At 46.5% G+C, this 25,662-nt stretch overlaps 1 protein-coding gene across 2 annotated transcripts; it reads left to right on the top strand.

The window, feature by feature from the left end:
* Nucleotides 1–8,618: 8,618 nt before the first annotated feature.
* On the top strand, nt 8,619–25,291 carry LOC146190313 (phosphatidylinositol 4-phosphate 3-kinase C2 domain-containing subunit alpha-like). Of its 2 annotated transcripts, XM_084600766.1 has the most exons (4): nt 8,619–9,072; nt 9,327–9,579; nt 19,557–19,729; nt 20,771–25,291. In XM_084600766.1, exons 3-4 carry the CDS (start codon nt 19,598–19,600, stop codon nt 24,155–24,157), a joined length of 3,519 nt encoding a protein of 1,172 aa, XP_084456892.1. In that variant the 5' UTR covers nt 8,619–9,072; nt 9,327–9,579; nt 19,557–19,597; the 3' UTR covers nt 24,158–25,291. The 2 variants fall into 2 exon arrangements, with proteins under 2 accessions (XP_084456892.1, XP_084456891.1); XM_084600765.1 differs by lacking the exons at nt 8,619–9,072; nt 9,327–9,579 and adding an exon at nt 14,446–14,578.
* Nucleotides 25,292–25,662: the final 371 nt, after the last annotated feature.

The raw sequence follows: 25,662 nt of genomic DNA, 5'->3' as shown, positions 1-25,662 counted from the left end.
CACATGCCTGTCGCATGCGCTAGCCTGTAGCTGATATATATATATATATATATATATATATATATATATATATATATATATATATATATATATATATATATATATATATATATATGTGTGTCGCGCTTTTATGCTTTTGTGCAAGACACAGTGCAAACAGCCACGGGGCAATGTCTGTGTTATGTCGTGCATTTTTTCTGTGAATATCGCAGTAGTCTGTTCTAATGTTTATTACTATAAACATTTTTAAACTCTCCGCATCATCAGGGTGAGTAAATTGTGCAGTTAATCATTTCTCGCACTTGACAGCTGCAGACGTCCTTTCAACCATACTTCCCTGCGTCGTCTAATGACATAAAACAGCTGCCAGTATGTGTGGTGTAACTGGTTTGTACCTATGTTTTCATTTCCTACACAGGTTCACTATATGTGAATGAAAATGGGTGCATGTTGAAGCGTTCCTGCAATTATGACAATGATACAAACGTTTATTGCTCGAAGTTCGCACTTTGCCGAAGTGGCGAGTAGAAGAGAAGGCCGTGGACGGGAGGTTCTTGCAACAAAAGCAGTGTACTTCAATGCTCTGGGCCGCAGTCTATATAGTGGGTTTTTCTTTATTCGTTCATCGCAGAGGTCGCGAGGGAAATGCAGCAGCTGCAGGTACTGCACCTTATTTCTTATATCGGCCAAGCTATAAGACGACCTCTTTCAGTCAGTGGTAGTCCATAAATCTTCTTACCCCTAATACTAGTCTTCCTGTTGGTCAGTCAGGTCCCCATACGCTTTTGTACATAGTCAACGCCCTCGTGCTTTTCACTATCTTTGCTGTACGGTTTTGATTCTTTCACAGCAAAATATGTTTTGTTGTCCCCGTCATTGATATATTTTGTTTACATTATGCCATGCTTTTCAACAGACCGCACAAAAATCTTCACAGCACCCATACCTCCAGATACCCCAATATGCGTTGCTTTGCACTGTTCTGGGCTGTTGTCAGAGTGAAGAATCCGCAAATACAGATGGCAGAATTTAGTTTCCAGTTCTAAACCTAGCACCTTGCCTCCGTCCGCTGGTACTGTTACGGTAGAGTAACAATATTACTGTGACGACGCCTTGCAGGGATGAATACCCTCTCTTCATCCGAGTTTCATCCACAGTAGCGGCAATTTCCTCTACTTCATTCCTTCCATGCATGTCAGCCTTCACTTCGTCAACTGCCCGGGTGATGCTCTGCGAAACACCAGTTTCTGTTGCATGAAGTAGGCACGGGTGTAAGACGCAAATTCGTAGGCGGCGGAGAGATGTTCATAAATGCGCATATCACACTGCCAGCCAGCTATCTTTTCCCACATGTTCGTAGCTCATAAGCAAACCGTTAACTTCAAATACTCCTTTTTAGAATCGCTTAGATGGAACGAACTGCAATGCAAAAGATACTAATGTGCACGCCAGTCTAATACTCTCATCAATGTGTTCCGATACAGATTCATCTCACCTTTCCTGCACTCTTTGCACAACACAAACTCCTGAAGAAAGTCAAAAAGGATCTCAATATCAATAAACCAAAATCCTGAAGAGGTAGCTCCTTCCACATTGAAAGAGTGACATGGAGCATTCACACCTCTTTTGGAGAAACTAGCACTTCGACGCGCAGGCTCATCGTTCGCTTCTTTGTTTGTGTGTGTGTGTGTGTGTGTGAGTGAGTGTGTGTGTGTGTGTGTGTGTGTGTGTGTGTGTGTGTGTGTGTGTGTGTGTGTGTGTGTGTGTGTGTGTGTGTGTGTGTGTGTGTGTGTGTGTGTGTGTGTGTGTGTGTGTGTGTGTGTGTGTGTGTGTGTGTGTGTGTGTGTGTGTGTGCGTGCGTGCGTGCGTGCGTGCGTGCGTGCGTGTTGTGTGTGTGTGTGTGTGTGTGTGTGTGTGTGTGTGTGTGTGTGTGTGTGTGTGTGTGTGTGTGTGTGTGTGTGTGTGTGTGTGTGTGTGTGTGTGTGTGTGTGTGTGTGTGTGTGTGTGTGTGTGTGTGTGTGTGTGTGTGTGTGTGTGTGTGTGTGTGTGTGTGTGTGTGTGTGTGTGTGTGTGTGTGTGTGTGTGTGTGTGTGTGTGTGTGTGTGTGTGTGTGTGTGTGTGTGTGTGTGTGTGTGTGTGTGTGTGTGTGTGTGTGTGTGTGTGTGTGTGTGTGTGTCGCTGTGTGTACCGCTGAATCCCAAGGCATTCAGCGGTGTCTAGGGTCAGATAGGTGGGGTTTTTTTTTACTTTTGGTTTTTTGTTTTTTGTTTTTGTTTTTTCGCCCGCTGAAAGGCGAGGAAAATAACGAGGTCAAGACTTAAGTCTTCATCGCCCTCTGATTACTTGATGGGTTCAAATAAAAGTTGTTCCGTCCATCCACCCGCGCAGTGCGTACTATTTTTTGTAATGAAATCAAAAAATTGGTCTCTTGGTCGATTTACCCACTGCTTTACAGTGGCGGAGCTCTGCACGGGCTCCTTTCCTTACGGAGTGAGTCAGGTGTCCACCGAGAACGTGTGACAGATACTGCGCCTTCTCTTTCCTGTAAACACATTACTAATACGAAGCAGTGGTTAAGACGCCCGACTACCATGCCGGAGTACCCGGTTTGATCCCGACCGACGGCGGTTGCGTTTCGATGGAAGCGAAACGAAGAAGCTTCTGTGTGCTGCGCGATGTCAGAGCACGTTAAAGATCCCCAGGTGGTTGAAATGATTATTATAATGATGATGATGATGACCTCAGTAAAAATGGCACATACCCACGGTGGGGGATTGGCCAGGGTACATTGTAGATACTAAATATATATTTGTATTTAGATAATTATAGGTGTTTGATATTACTCCGCAGCCCTCCACCATGGCTCCTTTTTCTCTATTTCCACTTTCACTCCCACCTTCTCCCTTCCCTTACGGCGCGCGCGGTTTAGGTGTCCACAGAAACAAGTGTGACAGAAACTTCGGCTGTCCCTTCCTATTATTATTATTATTATTATTATTATTATTATTATTATTATTATTATTATTATTATTATTATTATTATTATTATTATTATTATTATTATTATTAACACGAAAGCATTCACAGGCTGTTCTGTCCGCAAAATGTGTCTTCAAGATGTGTCATATCACCTGGTGTCGTCAGCACTCACTATCGGAAGCCTGTTGGGAGTCAGGGTATAAAAAAGTTGGAATTAACATTGATTCATTAGTCAATTGTGATCAATTATGATAATAATGATAAAATTTATATAACGCTAATTAATGATGGTGTAATTAGTAATAAGGTAAAACAACAATGGTTAATGAGGGTGATAATTAATGATAATGGTAAATACAACAAAAAATAAAGATATAAAAATAAAATAAACGGGTCCTCAAGAAGTAAACATTACAAAACTGTCGCGGCAGCGCTAATACTTCCACATTCTTCCAATGCTGTTTCTGCGGTTAGGTGTTTCCTTGTGTGGTGTCTCCCTATAAACGTTACTTTCAGAGTTCAATGCGCTTCCTTTATTGTATTCTTCCAGTCTGAATCGCAGGTTCACTAGGGCCCAGATCCGTTCGGTCATCATGACTCATAGGTAGTGCGCTCACCTCGCAGTCCGAAGGGCGTGTTCGTTTCCCGCACAGCCCCAGTTAAGCGTTTTTATAGCCCGAATACATTCATTTGCTTGAGGAACTAATGTGGCACTAATGCTGATAATTCAGACATCTTTCTAAATTTATATGGCCTTGTGGACTTAGCCGTTCTCTTGCAGTGCGGAGGGAGGGACAAATGACAATAAAAATAAATACAGACTTTAAATGCATCCCTGCGTTAAACACGCTCAGATAATCAATGTTTTCATATTTTTTTCAGACACCATTAAATCATCAAAACTTTGCAGCACAGACTAAATCACTCTACCACCTTTTGGGGGCATGGGTCTGCACCTCCACTGCATCGAAAGCCTTTCTGCACCGATCGCATGCCACGTTAATGGGAAGGAGATAGGGTAAGAAAGGATGGGAAGACGTTACACATGGCCCCTTGACCTCACTACAGACGGAGCAGCAATCGGCGCACGCGTCTTTTATCGCGACGCACTCATGCGCAGCCACGATTTGAAGCATGGGTCGTAAAGAAGTCAGAAATCGCGGTCCTGAGCGGAAAAGAAAACAAAATCCTAGAGCGCTACAGGCCAACTTCAGGCCGCCGAAAGTGGAGCTCCCCACGTCCCACTAGCCGAGCTCGTAAAGCGCTCGGGAATCTGACGAGGCCCAGACCCAGCACATATTTAAAAAGATAAAACTGGAGTGAGCTGCAAAGGGGCCCTTGTTGTAAACATCATACAAGCCACGGCCTCCCGCCACAGAACGAGCGAATCCGCTTTCAAACGGCTTGGATGCATCGGGGTGGCAGGCACCCAAACTGCGCACAAAATGGAGCCGGTAGAAATACATCACACAAAGAGGGCGTTGAAGGCTCGGAGGCAGAGAGGGAGACGCGGCTGTCTTGAATGCCTCCGAATGAATGCAATTTCCTGCGTCGCGCAACAAGTCAACCGCGAAGGCGCTGGCCGCCATGCCTCCTCAAGTAGAAAGAAGGGAGACCGCAGCCCCGCAGCCGCCACCGACTACCGGTTCAGCTTGGCTTGGCTAATTCTGCGGAAGCATCAGTCCTGCTCTTAGCCGGACGCGGTCGCGCACGATGCCCGTCACTTTGCACGTGCGCGAACACGCGCCACAGCGCACGGCGAGCATCGAAGCCTTTGCGCCACGCTGTTGTGGACTCGTGTGTGTCCAGCAGTGTGCTGTGAGCCGGCGGCGGAAGCACGGTGTCCGCGCAAGGACAACCGCTTCGACGGCCCGAAACGCTGTGCTAGGGAGTGCGGAGATCCGGTGAAGGCGGTTTGTTCTTACTTGTTGCTTCGGATGGTGGATTCGCAGGCGGCTTTCACGGATTTCCAGAGGGACGCATAAAAGGTTGCGAGTTGACGAGGTGGCTTTAAACCTCCGTGTGTCTCTCAAGTAACGGAGGATACGACGCTTCATGAGGTGCTTGCTGGGTCTTGTGTGATCAAGCTCTGGTGACAAGGACACCAGCCGCAGTAATTAGACTATGAGGATACTTGCTGATGACGTGTTCTATGCCTAATATTCAGAGAAATGAAGGCAGCTGCTCGGTTTCGATACAAAACGCAGAATCGCAGAGGGACCCTTGCATGTAAAAAAAAAAAAAAGAAAAAAAAAAAACGTCGAACATACCTACCGAGACCAAAGCTCTTGTAAGCTCCCTACGCTACACAAGGTAAAACAGCGCAAAACCACTCACAGGACGCAGAAAGGCAAGACGAACACAGTCGTCTCACCTTTCTGCGTCCTGTGAGTGGTTTTGCGCTGTTTTACCTTGTGATGATCAACCAACTAGCCCGCAATGTGTTATTCCCTACGCTACCTTACTCGTGTAAAATAATATTAGCTTCGTGTTCTGACAGCCATAGAACATATTTTTCTACACACGACCAGGGCAAGCTCAGCATAGGTTTGCGTGTACCTATCCCAAGTCGAATATCGATCGCGTTTTTTTCAGTTTTTCCTCATTCTGGGGTGTTACCACTCCTTCGTGCACTCCGAAACATTGCTGAGGGGAACCAACAAGCAATAATGAGCACCCATATTCGACCCTATAGTGATCGTGCTGTCAGCCGTTCACACAGTGATACTTTAGGAATGACCCCGCCGGGGTGGCGCAATGGTTACGGCGCTCGACTACTGTTCCCAAGGTTGCGGGATCGAATCCCGGCCTCGGCGGCAGCTTTTCGATGCAGGCGAAAAGCAAGGCGCCCGTGTGCTGTGCGATGTCAGTGCACGTTAAAGAACCCCAGGTGGTCGAAATTTCCGGAGTCCTCCACTACGGCGTCTCTCACAGCCTGAGTTGCTTTGGGACGTTAAACCCCACAAACCAAACCAAACTTTAGGTATGCTCACGTGTGCGTTTGTCCTTCCCGCTATCATAATAAGAACACATACACTGCCCAAAAAAGTGAATAAATGCCTTTAAAACGACGCTTCGGGACCCCTAATAAGGGATTAATTACTCATTGACATCCACCCAAGCGCAGTCATACGGCTGCAAAGGAAAGCTATACAGCTTTCTCAGAAAAGTCGAAGAAAAATTCGCCCTGGTCTGGGGATCGAACCCGGGACCACCGCCTTTCCGGGGCAGTCGCTCTACCAACTGAACTAACCAGGACAGTCAGCGCATTTTTTTTTTTATTTCCTGTTAATAAAATTTACAGTGGGGCAAAGTCAAAGTACAATACCACGGTCAGCAGATCTGATGGTAGGGCGAGAGCGAATTCCGCAATAACTTGGAGTGGAAGCGGTATTGATCGAATGTTAGGGGGAATCCCCAAGGTAGAAGGAAGACATCCACCCAAGCGCAGTCATACGGCTACTAAGGAAAGCTATGGGCCCTTTCATCATTAGGAACCGTAGAGGTCACGAAATGTCACGATTTGAGAGCATTTATTCATTTCTGGACAGTGTTTCTTTAATCTCTATGTTTTCTCCTCTCCAGAAAGGATTCTATCCAACCCTTCACCGTCCCGTTATTCATAGGACAACAAGTGAGCCTTCCTTCAGAGCCAGAGCTTTTGTTTCGATGACCCATCATTTGAAACATGTGTTGATTCTCCACAGAAGAAGCGTTTTTTGTACTTATGTGCACATTAAAAAATCTTCTTCAAAAACATAGCACTCCTAATGTTTGTCATAACCGAGAAATAAAATAATGTTATTAGGAACTAGATTGGGTGCCACTGCACCTCGAAGTAAAGAAAATTGTATGACAGAAAAACGTTCAAATGGCGCTTGCATTCTCCCATGAAATTCCAAGAAAGAGCGAATTTATTCCATTTTAGGCTATCGTCTACCCTACCAACAAGCCGAAAACGACTTTATATAAGCATTAAGAAGCCTTTAGGTATTGCGTAAGATAGCATGTAACTAAGTTCAGCAAACATTTTGGGGGCCTACTTCTTAAGGGAAAGCCTTAAGCACTTCTACAGAATAAAAACATGCGTTCAGTTTTATATTTATTTTTATATTTTATTTTACATTATGCAATACGTTTCAATGTCTGATATCTACAAAGCACATTGGATTGTTTTTAGGAGATTTTGCTAAAAATTTATTTCGGGGCAGTTTTTTTTTTAATTCGCATCAAAACTGTCCATTCGTTTATTTCTTTTCTAATTTTGGCCGATTTCAAGATAACATAGAGAAATAACAGAAAATTTTAGACCTTCAACTTTTCCGCGAATAATGAACAAAACCTGAATAATATAAAGAAAGAGTTTCTGTGGCAACACTTATTGAGTCGAGCCAGAATGTAGGGCTTAATATTGGCAATTTTCCGGACAAGCGCTCAGTTTTATATCTTTTTTTTCTTTTATTATGTTAAACAGTATAATGCAACACTTTTTAAACCAGAATATTTCTGAAGGTGCGAGGATTCTGAAGAGGAAATTGAACAAAATCGAAGATGATTTTTTTTTTTTATTAGAATAAAGTTGCTCCTTTTTTGTTGTTCTTGAATTTCGAGCGACTTTGACTCGTGGAGAACACACCTAGAGGTCTAGAAGTACACATACTGTCTGAAATTAATAACGTAACACAAGAAAAAAGTTTCAGTGCAAACAACTTAAGGCGTTATGCAAGTATGTGAGCTTAAAAGTAGACAGTTTTGCATCGCGTCGCTCCAGAAACAAGTTCGCGACTTTTTACTAACTTTACTGCAGCAACAAAAGAGGTTTCAATAGTTCCTATAAAAGTAAAAGTCGCATAGATTTAGTGAGTAAAAATAACGGATGACACTCTTTCAGTGCGCAAGCAGGCAAATGGCAAAGACGGCGTTTTCTACCTCGAGTGATAATTTTTTTTTTCGAGAACACTACGCCGTATCTTGCAAAACTAAGATTCATTTTCTTGAGTTGAGACATTTGCCCACCGCTCGGAAAACTTTTATTGAAACCAAAAAATGGTCATTGGACCTCAATTACCGTTCTTAACACATCCATATATATCCTCTTGATGTTCGATCGTAGGCAAGTCTTGGAGAGCCCCATGAGAATAGCTGGGATGTAGCGGTGATGGTGAAAAACGTTTAATTAGAAAATGAGAGTGTGCAGGCCCAAGGAGGACCCTTTACATATGTGGAGTCCTTAGTCCGGGACCCCGCTGGACAAAGCCGCCGTCATTGCCTGTTGCGTCAGACTCTTTATCAATAACCTATGGCGAAAACGTTGTCTTACAGTGACGCCTGATAAAAAGGCTATTGATTCTCATAGCGCAAGACCAAACAAACTGCGCTGCTCGCAGAAGAAAATTAGCACCCGCCTCCATCGACGCCACATGAAGACGTCCTCACCCTCCACCACGGTGCCCTCCACCGTATCAACTCACTCGTTCTTTTCCTCCTCTCTGGAAAGCGCGTCCCACGCTTCCCCTCACTCTACAGCCCCGCCCCTCTCAATCTGCGCACCACTGCTTCCGTTTCCGCTTCCTCGGAGAGCGGGCGCGAACGTGTGCGTGACTGCGACGGCCAGACACGGATAAGCTCCGGCCGCTGAGACGTGCGTGTGTGTGTGACCGGTGGTGGCGCGCGCTGCGTTGTAGCCCGCGGTTGCAAGTCCGCCAGAGCGGGATGTTTATCCTACCAGTGGCGCGTTCTGCTATAGAAGACCGCGCTTGCAGAAGCTGACTCGAAGCGCACTGCGCGCGGTGAGGTTGCAGCTCTCGACCCAGTCTGCATCAGCGTTGGAACCGTGCCTTATAAAAGCTTCGTGGCTGCGAATGCTCGGACCTCTGACTGGAAGAAAGAGTTGAAGACAAGCCGCTGTTGTCCAGTGATTTCGTGAACCCTGCCATACCCAGAATGTTGATGACAACAGCTTGTGAGAACCACTGCACGCGAATAAGTTTTCGCTGCATTCAAAGCCGATTTCCCGAAAAGAAGAAGAGACACGTTGAAAACATCACCTGTAAAAGAGTGGAGGGAGGAAGTGTGACGTCGTAGGCGCCGCTGGTGAATCCATGTTTGTCTTTCTTAGTTTTTCGTGACGATGAGATTTGCTTTCCTTATTCTCGCCCAAGGCCTGTTGATGTTAATGCTCCAGTGAGGTCGGCACTTTCAGAGGCGTTTATAGCTGTGCGCGCTAAAGATGTTTTGAGCGCTGTTCCAAAAAGATAGCATCCACTGCTAGTGTGAATTTTTATTGCTGTCCAATTTTCTACCCATTTCATTTTTTTTTTACTTATTTCATTTTTCTTTTGCAACAGATGTTCGCCGCCCCCGACAACATCAAGAAGCAAAGTGCATCTGTCCATTCGTCACGCGACTACTGTTCAGTGTGAAAGCATCCGTGGATACATAGGTAGATAAATATGCATGCATGAGCTATTCCTGCAAGTCCGCGCCGTGCACTATGCAAGACATGCGGGCTTCGGGATGTGAATGCGAGGAGGCAGCCGCTCCACTGCAAAACGACATGTGCTACACCGTCGGAAACGGCAGCGAAACATCGTGAGGGAGGTAAGCGCTTTTCTCTGCTCGTAGCCTCTGCGGCAGGGTTATGTAGGTGCGGTTATCAGAGCCGGAATGGTTGCCGTTTAAGAATCAGCAGCGTCCGCATCCGGCCTCTGTATGTTGCACGACTGGACGAGTGTCACGCTTCGACTTGCCTGTTGCGTTTTATACAAGCGCCATGTACATAAGAGAAATATTTTTTCGCATTTATTTCATGCAGAAAAACAGTGTGCTCGTATGTAATTAAAACGGCGGAACGTTCCATTTCAGGAACACAATGTTGGAAATATTTACTGCTCTTTTTTTTTGTTTTCTTGTCCTTATTTTCTGACACACGTGGTAGAGGAGCGGCATCTTCAAGTATCCACCGTTTTAGTTTTCTACAGCATGATGCGATAGACGTAAGGTCACTCACTCGCAGCACGAACCCCTCGCGAACCTCAGTGCTACTGCCCCGCCCATCAGCTAGCTGGATAAGTTAGAGACTGGAGAGCATTATTACTCTGGTTCGAGGCTTCACTTGCTAAGCCTAGTGCTAATTGAGATGGAACCAGAAAACGAGCATACAAAAAACAATTAATCCTGCTAGCGGCTGAGCACGTTAATTTTCTTATACACAACACAAATACAACATTCCCGAGAAGAGGAGGTAGAGTACATCAGCATGACGCATGAACTCATTTCAAAAGTTGGCCAGGGAAACAGTGAAGTTAATACATCAGCGCAGGAGTACAAGGCACCTAAATTCATCACTTATCATACACCATCAATCGTCCCGCCAACGCACCAATGACAATGCACACGAAGTAAAGGACACCACTAAAATACGACGAGAGCGAATAAGAACACGAAGAAAACATGCAATTCCACATATATGTCAGTCGGTGAAAAGAAAAATTACTGGATAGCCCGTTCCGTTCAAAAATGGACCGGGCTTCGTGTTAGTGTTCTCAGAAAAGGCTACCAACAGAATGATGACGGCGCACTGTAACTGAACCGCAGTTTTCCAACTGCATTGAAACTTAACGCGCTTTTGAGATACACAGTGACGCACACCGTTCACGTAAACAATTCGCGCAGAGCGAATCACGGCCGTCGTCTGCAGTTTCGCAGACCAAGAAAAATGAAAGCTAGCGATTGTGTACGTGGGCTTCATTTGCACAGCTCGAACACTGCGCTGGGAAACACGTTTTAAAGAAACTCTAAGCCATTTGCGAAACGCGTACGTGCGGTAAATGTAGTGCACGTATGCAGCGAAGCCACACACTGCTTGCGAGACGATGGATTTTATTTTTGAAGGATACCTTTGCTGATTTTTTTTTTAATACACAGCTCTACAAACATAGGACAAGCGAGTAGACAGCAACAGAACTGTTTTCGTCTACCCGCTTGTCCTATTTTTGTTGCGCTGTGTATTTTTAAAAAACGATGCACCAACTAGCTCAACTCTCAGTTCTGTTGGAAAACCTTTGCTAACATTCTGCACCGAGTCCGCACAAAATTAACACAGGAGCCATGAAAAGTACATAGCTACATAAACAGGCATTCTATAAATAAGATATCGTTTCCTGGTGCCCGAAGCTGCGGCTGATTGCTGCTACGCTAAACACCCGGCTTCGATACTGGGCAGTGGTAGAGGCACGTAACAGGCTCGTGGAAGTGATTTCAGTCCTACACTGGGTTATATTGTTGCATTTGTGCGCGAAAGATTTGGTTTAGTTTATGGGAGTTGATGCCCCAAAGCGACTCAGGCTATGGGAAATGCCGTGATGGGGGGGCTCCGGAAATTTCGACCACCTGCGGTTCTTTAACGCGCACTGACATCGCATACAGCATGGACGCCTGATTTTCGCTTCCGTCGAAAAGGGGCCACCGCGAAAGGACTGAACATAACGAAATCTTCCGTTTCACTGACATTCAGCAGAAACAATATTTTCCATACCATTGCGGCGAGCGGCAATCGATTTAGCGCTGGCGGAAAACCAGAGGTCTAGTTTAACTGTGCCTGAAACCACTCAGCCATTGCCGCCATGTCTTTCGTTACGTGTAACACGGCCGCTTGGTAGACTCTAGTGTTGTGTGTTTTAAATCGTCGAATTCGGCATGCATGATTCATCTGTTACTTTTGCTCTTGCTAATGGTCAGGGGTAAGGCTGTTACCGCTACGGCCGTGGTCTGGAGTCGTTGCCTGAAGGAGCCAATAGACAAAAAACAATAAGCAGCTGAACGCAGCAGTATGGAAAGCACGAAATGTGGCGAGTGACGCTGTCCAGACAGAAGGGAAGGGACGGCGGCTCATCAAGCCGCAAAGCAGTGAAGACAATATGAGGGCTAGCTGGCTAGGAAATAATCGGGCGAAGCCAGCGTCACGTTCATCAGTCAAAGGCCGTGGTCCTATATAGTAAAAATAGGCCATCCTGAACGCTTCACCCTTTTACAATGCATTCTGGGTCCAGCGCCGTAACGCTCCCACTTCACCCCTCAGGCCACCGGTGAAGGCTAGTTAATCTAGAATGAATGAATGAATGAATTTTATGCTTACACCTACTTTCAACGAATTGATAGACTGCAGTTTTTGTTTTTACCGAGCCGCGCGGACAGCCTCGTTGCAGTCGAAGTGAATTTGCACTGCGAATCCGAACTGCACTCGGTTTTAGTTTCGGTTAAGGCGATACGAATACTTAATGTTTACATGCGATTTCGTACGCTTTGAGCAAATATGGTCTCACTGCGGTGCAGTTTTCAAGTAGTGACGCAAATCCTGCTCTTCGGCAATAAAGTATACGTTTAAAACAATATTCGCAGTTGCAGCGCCTCGTTTCGAACTGAAGTTCACTTTAAACGATGTTTGCCCCTGAAGCGTCTTGTTTTGTCTTTTTTTTTTCTGTTCTTATCCGATTGTCAACTGAAGAAGAGTACGTCTCTGGACCCTGTGTCTTGCTTAATTGCTTTATGGTCAGGTCAGAATTCATTCAGCATGCACTCGGTTACCTCACACTGCGTTTTCAAAGACATCACACAGTACAAGGACGTCTTGCGTTTTGCCCCCATCGAAACCCCGCGGTCGGGATCGAACCTCGGGCTAAGCAGTCGAGCCCTAACCACTGAGCCACCGCGACGGATCATTACAAAGATTTGATATAGAATCATTTACAGTGCATTAGACTCATGGTCGCTTTAAATTAGGATTTTAATTCCAACTGCTGAGGCGCTGATTCAGAAATAAAATTCGACGCATAAATATCAAAGAAAAGTTTGTGCTATAGTTATAAGTGACTTCAATCCGTGCTCTGAATGGGATTCACTGCCGCAAGCAAGACTGTCGTGGTATTCTAACTGGTACATGTACTATGATATGATTTTACATGTATTTTATTTTCTCATTCTCTCGCGTGTAGGGGCTGTTCTCTAATAATAGGCTTCTGCATTCGCAATATGCGCGCTGCATGCCATGGCGCTACGAACGCCCCGCTGTGGCGGTGCAGTAGTTAGGGCCCTCGACTACTGCACCCAATGGTGCGGGATCGAAGCCGGGCCGCTGCAGTCACTTTCGATGGAGACGAAAAACAAGGCGCCCGTGTGCTGTGCGATGTCAGTGCACGTTAAAAAACCCCTGTTGGTCGAAATTTGCGGAGCCCTCCACTATAACCTCTCTCATAGGCTCTCTCAACGAAACCAAGCCGAAAGCCACTACGAGGAATTTGTGAAAAGTTAGGTTTGATCGCGGTTTTAAGGTATTTTCTAGAAACTGTGGGCCCGTGCAAGACGCCAGACAGGCAGAAAATTTTCTTATTTTAATTTTAGGTTCCGTCTGACGGCAAACATAAAATAAGCAAAATCACTTCGCAAACAGCTTTTAGATTCAAAAGCAAAAAAACACCTTTTCGCTGCCTCATGCCCTGTAAATATTCGCAGCGGCTTGTGCTTCAACTGCACACATACCTTTCGTTGTCGCCCCCCCTCTGTCTCTCCTCGCATTGTAATGCCATTTACGGCGCTGTCGGTAATGTGATCAATAAATAAAAAACTTTTCGAACGTACTTTCTCGCGTATTGTGATAATGTGATAGATAAATAAATAAATAAATAAACATAAAACACATTTTGAACGTACTTTTTCAGATATTGTGGAACTCCACGATAACAATAAATATATCCGCAGATACTCTCTCGGCAGGTCCGTAGTTCATTGCTATTAAGTTTTAAAAAGCGCGCTACTGGTTTTTCACGACAGTCTTATTCATTGGTCCTGAGAGCACGACGAGCTTTAGTGGCAATATATTTGTACTTATCGGAAGCTTACAACATGTCTATCAATATGTCCACAAATCTATCATACAGTATTTAACAGATGCCTCACAATAATTTCAAACGCACCGTGTTGGTTTTCTGTGGCAGTCTTAATTATCTTTGTGAGCGCATGACAATCTATACAAGCAAAATTTCGCTACGCATTGGAACCTTACACAATTTCCATCGACATCTGCACAACAGTATCTTACAATTTCCCACAGTTGATTCACAATAGGTGTCTCACAACCCTAGTCACGTTTTCATGCAGGAAGCTCGCGCGCCATCTTGTGAAATTCGGCTAGCGTGCGCGTGTGCGCGCCGCTTAAACGCGAGGCACAGAAACAGACCTCTGTCACCGGTAACTGTTACGAGTTGCCTTCCTTCTTCTCCCGCTTCGTGTCGTCTCCCACACTCGCCGTCAGGCCGTCCGCCCGTGGAGAGGCGAGTCCACCGTTTACTACGCGGCTTATCTCTGAGAGGCGAGAAAGGCTCGAGCAGGCGCGGATAGCGACAGCCGTTCTCCCTATCTGCTTAGATTGTCCGTATAGTTGCGGAGCGAGCCCTGTCTCCGCCGGTGACAACGCCGACGATCGTGGGGTGGTTCCTGAGCGCGCAGGCCACCGATGTAGCTACCCAGCGTCCAAGACTGTGTCTCTTTACGGTGTGTAGATAAACGTTCAAGACGGCGACAGGAGGCATGACTCGACGCAACGGTAAATCCTTGCACTCTTTCTAGCTTTTGTTGACTTCGGACTTGGCCGCATTCCTGAATAAATTTCTAGTGATATCTCTCCTAGTAGCACACTCTACGAAATAGTGACGACTCATGTAATTTGCCGAACGACATGCAGCGTTTGGAAAAAAACGACCATTTTAATCACGCTCCAGATGGTTGGCGGCAGCAGAATATGCTGCTCAGATTAGAGGATATTGAAACATCAAGCATCTTCAGATGTCAGTGCCGTGCGTGCTTCTGCGTGCCTCATGAAGAGCAGCGCACATTGAAATCTCAAATTGCGTTGCACACTGTAGTCCTGAACCGCTTCATCAGGAGAATGTCACCAGGGCAGCGACAGTGTAGAGTTGCATGACATAGATAGCATTTCCAGCAACGCTTTGCAATGCTGTTGACCATGCACCTCATTTAGCACTTTTAGGTCTGCGGAATCGAAGAAGTATATCACTCGTCGCTCTTCCCATCTGTGGTCTAAGCGACCGAGAACAGGCGTGCCGCTCCAGCAAAGTTTTAGCATCTCATAAATTAATGACTAAGTGTTTGTTCGAAGCGTGTAAGCAAACTATAAAATCTCGACTCAAGCGCAACTTTCTGAAGCGAAATTTCTAACGTGTCAACAATACAAAACCGTTCACGCGCAGATACCGATTTAATGAACCGAACAAATATCTGCAAAATGAAGCAACGGTCATGTATAACCTGGAAACCAAAAAAAAAAAAAAGCTCGTAAATATCTCCTTATAGCAGCGCTCCAAACCTGAGGGCAACCTCTTTCGCTAAAGAACACTTAGACGTACGTCAGGAACAACTATCGTGACACGAAATGAGATACCGTTCATGATTACGTTGAGGCTGATGCTTCGACTTATAAACGACACTCTATCGCATTGATGGCTAAACATGTAAAACTTGGCCCATCGCATCCGAACAGTGACATGGCGTTTTAACTTGAGTACACCATGTGCAGTATAATTAGATGCAGTCGCAATCAATAACGAGAAATGTGCAGGGTATGCAGTGCGAAGGCAAGATAGCCGATGGTCGCTAAGGAAGAAACTGGATTCCAAGAGAATGCCAACTTAATAGCAGACATGGCAGTAATTGAATTACAGTAATGAAATTACTGTAATTTAACAACATTTTTCCGGTAATTTGTAATGTAATGAATTACTCTTTCGGTTTGGTAATTTAGTAATGTAATGAATTACTTTTTGACAGTAATTTCGCAGTAAAAGTAATTTATTCCTTTCGAAATTACTTTTACTAAAGTGCGCCACTGCTCCTTCAATAGATAGCAAAGTAGAATGCCGCAAAATCAGGAATAGCGTGCGGCAAACTGACGTTCGCCGCTCATTTCACGACCGTTCGACCATGCTCTGGCTTTTGTTGTTATTGTTTTTTTTTGTGTGTGTGGTTGTCTTATTTTTATAATGGCAAGCGTTGTAGGAAAGAGGGAAGGAATAGCTTTCTGAGACGAAATTTCGCGGGAAGATGAAAGAATGTGCTTGCTTCGCGTCTGGAGAACAAGTTAGTTTTAGTTTACTAATTTTACTTAGTTTTTGCATGAATGAAAACTAGAAAGTAATTTAAACTAATTGAATTACTCAATAGAAGTAATTGTAATGTAATTTCATTACTTTTGGAGAGCAGTAATGAGTAATAGAAAAGTAATTAGTAATGTAATTTAATTCCTTTTCAAAAGTAATTTTGCCATGTATGCTTAATAGGGAATGCCAGAAAGCTAGATCCTCTGAAAAGATTAGGAGGTTAGTGGCGGTTATGAGAATGCAGCTGGCACGGACAGGTTAATTACTGGGATGCAGGAGACTGATAATGATGATGATGATGATGATGAAGCCAAGTGGAATGTTTATGACGCGCTGTCCTACAGCCGTTCCTACAAAGGCCGCTTACTTTTCCTATGTTGTTAGTCCCTTAAAAGAAGCCACGGATTTCACTTTCTTATTCCTAAAATTTCGTTTTGCTAAAAAAATAAATATTTTCCTTGCGCGTTCGTCTGCGGGCAGCCGAAAACTCGCACGATGCTTTCATACATATCTGTGATTTCTAGCCCTGAAAACAAAACAAAAAAAAAAAAGACGTTTCGCCGCGCCGCGCCTTCCATACATCGCTGGTCACACAGGATCATCTGCGCATCGTAGTTGTGGCGGACTGAAAGCGCCAATTACGAGGAGGTGGCCGGAATTCTCGGAATTCTGCAAGCGTCGGACACGCTCGTTGGAATACACTGTTTCTTGCGGTGATATCGCGCGTTGCATGCCGCAGTGATAGAGGCTGCACTGAAGGGCAGTAATGTTCCGTGCCAGCGGCGGCGTGAGTACTGTTTGGGTGTTTGCGGCCGAGAGCATGCAGGGGAGAAACAGCGAAAGTTCAGAATGGCAGCTTCACTGCTTCCAGGATAGTGGCGACCGCGCACTGCATTCCTTGTATCTCCTTTACTACCACATTAGATTGAGAACGCGTCAACCGCAAGGAAAGATCCGAGCGTCATGAGAAATGATTTGCCACTAACTCTTTCTTTTTTTGCTTGCTGGCAGGTATGACTGCTCTTATTTTTGTTAGTTCTGTTTTACTACACGCATGCATTGCTATGTCGACCGCTAACGCAGCTAGCCGCAGAGTGGTGCTCGTTGTTCCCGCTCGCAAAACCGTGCCGGCTTTGAATATTTATTCCTTGTTCATTCCATCGAAGCTCTTACCTGGTTTAGCGGTATGACACCGTAAAGTAAAACTGTTTAAACACGATAGCATCAAAGTCCCCGTTGTTCAGAAAATCCGGCGTCGGCGTTGTGAAAGAAAATCGTGGACATGGCTTTGGCAGGTGGTGGTCGGCAGGTTGCATGGCCGTGCACTCACTGGTCGTCGAACTCTGCGAAGTCACAAGGCCATGTGAGAAGGCCGATTTGGCGGGCGCTACTAACTCGGGCTTCGTGGTTGATATTTCTTTAGTATTGCGAAAGCAATACTACTCTAGGTTTCGAGCCTTCAGCGTAGCGCGGCGGTATCCACGTACGTCTTACCCACGTGACGCTGTGACGTCACACCCCACGTGACACTAGGGTGTGGGCTGGCAGGAGCTGCTAACTTGGGTCTCTCGTTTCACATGGGACGGTTATGCCAGAATCAGCCTGCTAGGACCCTGGCATTCACGTTACCCCTATAGGCCTCTAAGGCACGTTCATACGGCTTGGTTAAACCGGGGCTTTATATGTGGGCTGAGGAAGAAGAAAAAGAGAAGAAGCACGCTCAGTCACCCGCAGCTAATGCTTTCGCTCAGTATTTGATTCAGCAGCGTTGAATCCTTGTATTCTTTTTAATTTTTTATTCATGTTGCGGTCTTTGTTCAAGACCTTAACAGGTTGGGAACATACGCACAATTCGACATACACAAAGGTAGAACAATATTGGTGAATTATTTCAGATGCTCTTCAAATTATCTCAATGATTTCTGCATGACTGAGTCGTAAGTAAGGTTGTTCCAGTCAACTGTGGTGCGAGGAAAGTAAGTGTATTTAAAGGGAGGGTGAGATCGGAATACAGCTTCCAGGAGTAAGGTACACTCAAGCTCAGCCTTTAAATATGCACCAATATTCAGCCTTGCGCATCCTAGTTCGCATGCCTGCACTTTGTTACTCGCTTAATCACTGATAATTTAATGGCTTCCCTATACATTCTCACATACGCTAATTAGCATTCATTCGTAAGCTTATGTGAAATTCTTTGAAAGACCACCTGACAAATATATAAGACTCACATCAACTAGGATAGGCCTGCGTGACAGGAATAGCGTATCTCATTCGGGATACGGAGGTGCCGGAGGGTTCGTTTCCCATTTCAAGCGAACGACTCTATGTTAGCACATCCTGCCGTGCAATGCGGTCTCGTGACATCACACAACCTGATCATCAATCAGTGTCCGGCCATGTCACTGGTCAACCATCACCTGCCAGAACCATGCTTGTGAGTGCTCACAACGCCGAATTCGTTTTTGTTTTTGTTTTTTTAAAGAACAGAGCATGTAAAAATGAGTAGTATTTAAAGCAGTATTTAAAGCAGTAACCACTGCGCCGGGGTGGCGCAGTGGTTACGGCGCTCGACTACTGTTCCCGAGGATGCGGGATCGAATCCCGGCCTCGGCGGCCGCTTTTCGGTGGAGGCGAAAAGCAAGGCGCCCGTGTGCTGTGCGATGTCAGCGCACGTTAAAGAACCCCAGGTGGTCGAAATTTCCGGAGCCCTCCACTACGGCGTCTCTCATAGCCTGAGTTGCTTTGGGACGTTAAACCCCACAAACCAACCAGCCAACCAATACTCCTCCATATTTTCCAGAAATTAACGCAATAACTTTCTCATGCTGTTTCAAAACAGATTACAGGGCCGTTTCCATACCGTTTATGGCTTGATATACAAAAATATCGCAAAATGCCTCTTCCCACAAGCTCTACTCATCGCTTTCGCCCGGCTTTCAGCATAAACACCATGCATTTCAAACTTCCGCCGAAGCCCAGTAGCTTTGCGACAAAGCTCACAAGGACTGCTAATGATACCAAATCAAAGATTGTTCCGGTGTTTGATGGCGTCATGCTTGCGCGTCAGACTTTTGGCCCTTGCTTCATCCATCTCTGTGCTTTTGGACCTTTAGATCCCCTCTTCGCTTTCCGCCAGTGAATGACGGTCCACTTTTGGAAACCCTCTGGCTTTTCTCTCTCCTCCTCTCTCTATTGAATGTGTGCCCGACAACCGCTATGGCAGACAGTACAATGGTGGGTATGACTTGTACTAACTTTGTTGCTCGCGGAGTTCTTAATAGTTACGTCTCGTTACTGACGGGCGCGACTCATAAGTCTACGGCAAAGTGATCGCATTCGACTTTATCCGAGCCGCAGAAACATATTTCAAACTTTGAACGTATTTTTCCACTCGTCTGTTGTGCGCAGGTCTCCGGCGGTTCAAGCTGGTGCCGAAGGTTCGAGCCATCATGAGCCTCAACCCGAAGGCACCGACGGTACCCTCGCACCGGTTCCGGTTCATTCCGTGCCAGCTGATCCGAAAGCGGCCCAACCACCACAGCCGAAAGCTGCTTGAAAAGCTCGAGAAACTGGTATCACAGGTGAGAACTAATTACGGAATCTGAACCCCTAGAAGTGTAAAACCATTTCAAAGCATCTTTTCTGCTTTAAGCTTGAAATGGCTAGTTACACCGACTGCGACACCGTAGAGCTGCCAGCAGTTATCTGTCCTCAATAAAGCCCACTTTTATCATTTTTATCCGATGCCCTTAAAACGGCCGAAGGGAAAACACGGTGAAAATGACTAAGAACATGGGATATTTTAACTGAAACAGGCGCTGCCCCACACGTGGCGGTAATTTAATTCCTGCAATTAGTATTCCCGGTAATTTGCAATGTGATTCATTACATTTCTGGTCTAGTAATTTAGTACTGAATTATTTTACGGAAGTAACTTAGCTACAAAGGTAATTCATCTCGAAATTACTTTTACTGAAGCACACCAGTGCCATTTCTATATACGTACACAAGCCCGGTAGTGTGCCCCGAAAGCGGAAACGACGGAAAGCCTGGGCCAGCGTAAAGGATAAGAAAAAACAGACATAATTCAGCATAACTGTACGTTTGAGACCACCAGTGACTTGTACAACCAAGTCACTTACTGCGGCCATCCTATGGAGAATCGCAACCATTGCCCAAGCAGCGAGGTGTAAGGCGTCAAGGGGCTGCAAATGGACAAATAGTGCAAGACGGCCATAGTTCAAAACTAGTTGCGAGTGAGCTAGGGCACTTCCTGTTGCGTCGGCTAGGGGATAGTGGTTCCCGCTTACACTCGTAACCACGGGGCGATTGAAGGGGGAGAGGCGGAAATACTCAAAGAGGTGTGCGTCGAGTCTGGAGAGAGGTTTTTGTTTTGCTGTTTGGTTAACTTCTGTGTGAATGGATACCAGAAAGTAATTTAAGAGCAATTGCATTACTCTGTAAAAGCAACTGTGATGCGATGTCATTACTTTCCGGAGCAATGATTAATATTTAATTGTAGTTTCGTAATTTTCAGCGAAGTAATAAGCGATGTAAATTATTTCCTTTTCAAAAATAATTTTGTCATGTCTGTGCTGACCGAGCGGTGCTTTTTTGCGCAGGTGGAGCCAGATGACAGCCCGTACAACGGACTACTCATCAGCTCGACCTTACAGAACAACTCTGACGAAACATTCGACGTAAAGCTTAAAATATTCGCCGAGGGCTTACATAAACCAGTGTCGTTCTCATGCCCCGCTGCCACGCGAGTGGGCTACCTTGTGGATAGCCTGAAGCCCTTTTTGGGAGACTCGAAGGCTTCTTACGTCTTCAAGGTGACTGGTCTCGACGAATACCTGTCAAACGAAACCGTGCTCAGCGACTATGAGTACATATGCGCCTGTCGCCGGCTCGGAAAGACGGCATGGCTGACTTTGACAAGCCTGGACTCTGTGCAGCGATCATGGAAGCTTATGACTTGTGAAGAGTGCGACTTGGATGTTGCAGGAGGCAGCGGCGATTCGTCTTCCGGAGATGTCGTCGGCTACGAGGACATCAAAGAACGTGTGATGAACTTCGAGAACGCAGCGGACCGTTTGATCACCAGCGTTGAGAAATCGCCCTCACTTTCCATGGGAGACGGTGGAGTGGATATCTTGGCCGCTGCTGACGACGTCAAGAAGGCGGTGGTAGAACTGTGCACGGCACTTGGGGAGACAGAGACGGCGGATGTGCATCAGTCTACTGTGAACTTGACAAATTTCCTGCGTGATATCCTGTTTGAAAACAGGGACGGTGTGGGAGCTCCTAAAATGGCGTTTCTTCTTAGCCGTTTCGTTGAGGACATCGAAATGGCGTTGGCGAGGTTCTTGTCGATGCATTCGGAGCGGCGTCTAGTCGAATTCGCGGTGGATTTTCTCGACGACAGACTATATCGGAGCACCAATGACCACAAAGTGGACAGCAACGAGCTGTTCCGGCCACGAGTCGAAATGTTGACTCAGCTCCAGAAGTCATGGCTGCAGGAGTATGAGACCTACACAGTGGACTGTGCGCTCACGTACGGCGAGCGTTTGCTGTGCCATCAAGCAACGCGCAAGGTGTGCGTGACTCAAAAGCTTTTTCAGTGCGTCAACTTCGACGAGCGAGTGACATTCCAGAGTGCGACCATCCGTTCACTGCCTCGTGAGACAAGGATGTACATGACTTTGATCGGCCACCGAGAGGGTGTGGACCAGGTCCTCGGCTGGACTGCACTGAACGTCTTCGCAGACAGGGAACATTTCAATGGTGGTGAGTTCCTTCTGGGCCTTTGGTCGCCGGAGACAGTTTCACCGCGCGGGCCAGCGTGCGCCAGCGAGCGGGACAAAGGTTATATTCACGTTTCCATACCCTACGTCAGAAATCCTGCGGCGCTTGCCAAATCCATCTCACGAGAGCCTCAAGAAGCAATCAAAAAGCCGTTTCATGATCTCAGTCCAGATATACAAAGGACTTTACTTGATCTAACAGTGAACGATGTCTCACAGCCGTTGCCACAAAGCGTTCGCGACATGGTCTGGCGATATCGTCATTACCTTTGCGACTTTCCCAGCCTACTGCCGCACTTGTTACGCCATCCGGCATGTTGGGACTCCGCAAATATTGACGAGACGTACATGCTCGTGCGCGCTTGGTGTCCACTCAGTCCCGAAGAAGCACTCACCTTGCTCTCCGCTTCCTTCCCTGACAGTTTAGTGAGGAAATATGCCGTGCGCTCGCTGCAAAGCGTCGGCAGTGATGAGCTCTCCCTGTATTTGGCCCAGCTGGTGGAGTCTCTGAGGTTTCAAACCTGGGACGATTCTTTCTTGGCCACTTTTCTGCTGCAAAGGGCACGGCAGAGTGTCCGGTTGGCGCACCAGCTGTTTTGGTGGCTCACGGGAATGATCAATGAGCCCCTCATGAGGCATAGAGCTTTGGTCATGCGCAAGGCCCTGTTCTTTATTGCCGGAGAGAAGGTATCGGCGAGCCTTCTAACGCAGGTCATAATTGACGACATGCTTTCGGAGACGGCGCGAAATATCAAAGAAGCCAGTGACAACCAGAGGCCAGAAGTTATGCGCCAGGACTTATCCAAACTGAACGATTCTTTGAAGACACTAAAACTGCGGCTACCTCTTGACCCGGCTATTAGTGTCGAATCTATTGATATAGACACATGTTGCATTTTCCCATCGAAGACTCTCCCTATTAAGCTTGTCTTCAGATCGTCTGAGGAAGTGGCCGAAAAAATTGAAGCAATCTACAAAGCAGGTGACGACCTGCGTCAGGACATGCTCATATTAAGCGTAATTCGACTGATGGATAAGCTGTGGTTGGAGAGTGGAATGGACTTAAAAATGCTGACTTTCAAGTGCATCGCAACCGGCGAAAACCGTGGCTTCGTTGAAGCCGTCCGTGACGTGTCCACACTTCGTGTAATCCAGACGGAACACTCCGGAGTCACAGGGGCTTTCAACAACCGCACCATCACCGATTGGTTCTGGAAGCACAACCCGTCTAGAGCACAGTACCAGACAGCAGTGGACAACTTCATCAAGTCCTGCGCAGGATGTTGCGTGGCCACGTACGTTCTCGGCGTAGGCGACCGGCACAATGACAACATCCTACTCTCAACCTCTGGTCATATGCTTCACATCGACTTTTCCAAAGTTCTGGGACGTGCCGAGACCTTGGGAGGAATCAAGCGTGACCGAGCTCCTGTTGCCCTCACGCCGGACATGGTGTACGTAATTCGACGTAACGCTGGCGAGGCCCACTTTGTCCGCATCTGTTGCGAGGCCTACAACGTGATTCGTCGAAACTCCAACCTGTTCCTGGCGCTCTTCAGCATAATGAAGTATTCCGGCATGGTTGACATTGACAGGGACGCGCTCGCATACCTACATCGGTCCATGTCTCTCGACGCCACCGACGAGCAGGCTGCGCGATACTTCGAGAAGCGTATCCGCGAGAGTGTCATGACCCTCGCGACAAGTTTCAACTTCTTCATCCACAACCTCGCCGTCCTCGGGGCACCTTCGAGAGGAGAATTCGCCCTGAAGTTATCCTTCAACCCTCGAGACTTCAGCGTCGCCGCCGAGGGTCGCATCATCCGCCTGCGCGTCGAAGGGATCCGGCTCCGCTACCATCCCGAGCGCTACTACGTCTACGTGGTCGCGGTGACGCGCGAGTTCCCTCCCACCCAGTCTGTGGTGCGCACCTACAAGCAGTTCCTCGAGCTCTACAGCAAGATGAGCAAAAAGTTTCCGGAGTACGACTTTTGTCCTCTGTCACGAGGCACAGTGTTCAGTTCTGAGAGCGACGAGTCACTGGCGCACCGGCGCAAGCGTTACATCCAGGACTTCCTAAACTCCGTGATGGCGCTGCCGGACGAAGTGGCTCACTACAGGCTCATGTACAGCTTCTTCCACCCACTTCCCCGAGACCTCGAACTGAGGGACAATGTTCCCATCAGGATAGCCACGTGAACGACTGCGTGCTTGCGTGTGTGCGTGTATGTGTGTGTGTGTGCTATATATGTGATGTGAATCAGTGAGGACAAAAGCGGACCGTGCTGCTGTTTGCCGTGTTCGACAATGGGGATCAGTTATCGTACATGTGGAAACTCTAGGATAGTGCACACGTAGAATGTGCGCGCTCTTCTCTGCTATGGATCCGCAAAACTACGATGGTCGATCATATGTTCCGTGCATCGATAACTGTTTGAAATGTTACACGAGGGGAAACTCCACATGTTCTGTGTTCACCTGCTCGAACTTTCGTTAATAATTTCAATAAGCTGGACACAAACCGCAATAAGCGGGAATGCAGCATACGCTTACCTTGCTGCTGTTCTTTTTCATTTGCCTTTGACTTCTCGATACACTTGAGATGCTCCAGAGTACAAAATAAGCGCTCGATAGTTCGCGATTCTCACGCCTAGTACAAGCTTTGAAAGCTGCACTTGGCGAAGTCTTCCATAATTTGTATCAACAAAAAGATGCGAAGTTACTGAGTTTTCCCAGGCTTCTGGACAAAAAAAAAGTGTTGTTGCAGTAAAAATAGCGGTCTGTGTAATAGGTTGCTCTAGTCATGAATATAACTGTCAGGCTCACTATGTAAAAAGAGCGGTGCTAAATAGTCAGATTGCTTGCTGAAATCATTCTAATGAGACATGTTTGTGGGACACCACAATCACGCTATGTGCAGGGCCATCCACTTCTAGCTATAACATGGTCACTGCTTTCAAACCAACATTGCGCCCGACGGAGGCACATATCGATGCAAAGCGATGCAAGCACAGAAGGACACGGACGTGTTGCTTCACATGGCCTGCCACTTAACTTTATTGCGTGGCCGGGTCGGACGCAATGACGCTTTGAAAGCAGTCACCGTGCTATAGCTAGAAGTGGACGAGGCTGTACATACCGACTTGCTTTCACTGATAACGTCGCTTGCAGGGCTTCATCAGTCTCTGAAACACGACCGACCGAGCTAAGCACAGAAAATTATTTGAAACAAGAATTGTGTGCCGAGCTCATATGAGGGAAAATCAGTGTGCTCATTCTGCTCTGTTCAGCGCGAAAGATAATATAAATAAAGACAATCGCCGTACAAAAAAACAGTGGCTTGCTCGGCTATGCCAGGATATAATAGCGAGAGGTACGTCTCCCTGGCTGATCTTGTTCTGATCATGTATGTTTAGCAATAATAGACATTGGGTATACACAACTTCTATTCCTTTTGCTTGACAGAGACGAGGACTTTCCGACGTTCTGTGAAGTAGCACGCAGCGATCTCAGTTTTGTCTATGCAGTATTTCGATTTCGTAGAGTCTCCAAACGTAAAGTCTCATACATTGGTTTACTCACCGATGTCAAGTCCATTTGGTGCCACAGTCTCGCACACACTACTCATGTGTCCAAACGGATTGCTCACAAAGTCTACTTCAAATGTCCGGGCAGCACTTTCGGAAACTCGAATGGAGTGTTCA

Source organism: Amblyomma maculatum, chromosome 4 (assembly GCF_055883805.1).
Source record: "Amblyomma maculatum isolate TAMU_Amacu chromosome 4, ASM5588380v1, whole genome shotgun sequence".
In the NCBI taxonomy this organism is placed as follows: Eukaryota; Metazoa; Arthropoda; class Arachnida; order Ixodida; family Ixodidae; genus Amblyomma; species Amblyomma maculatum.
The sequence above is the reverse complement of the archived record's forward strand: the minus strand, read 5'-3'. Positions and strand labels throughout refer to the sequence as shown.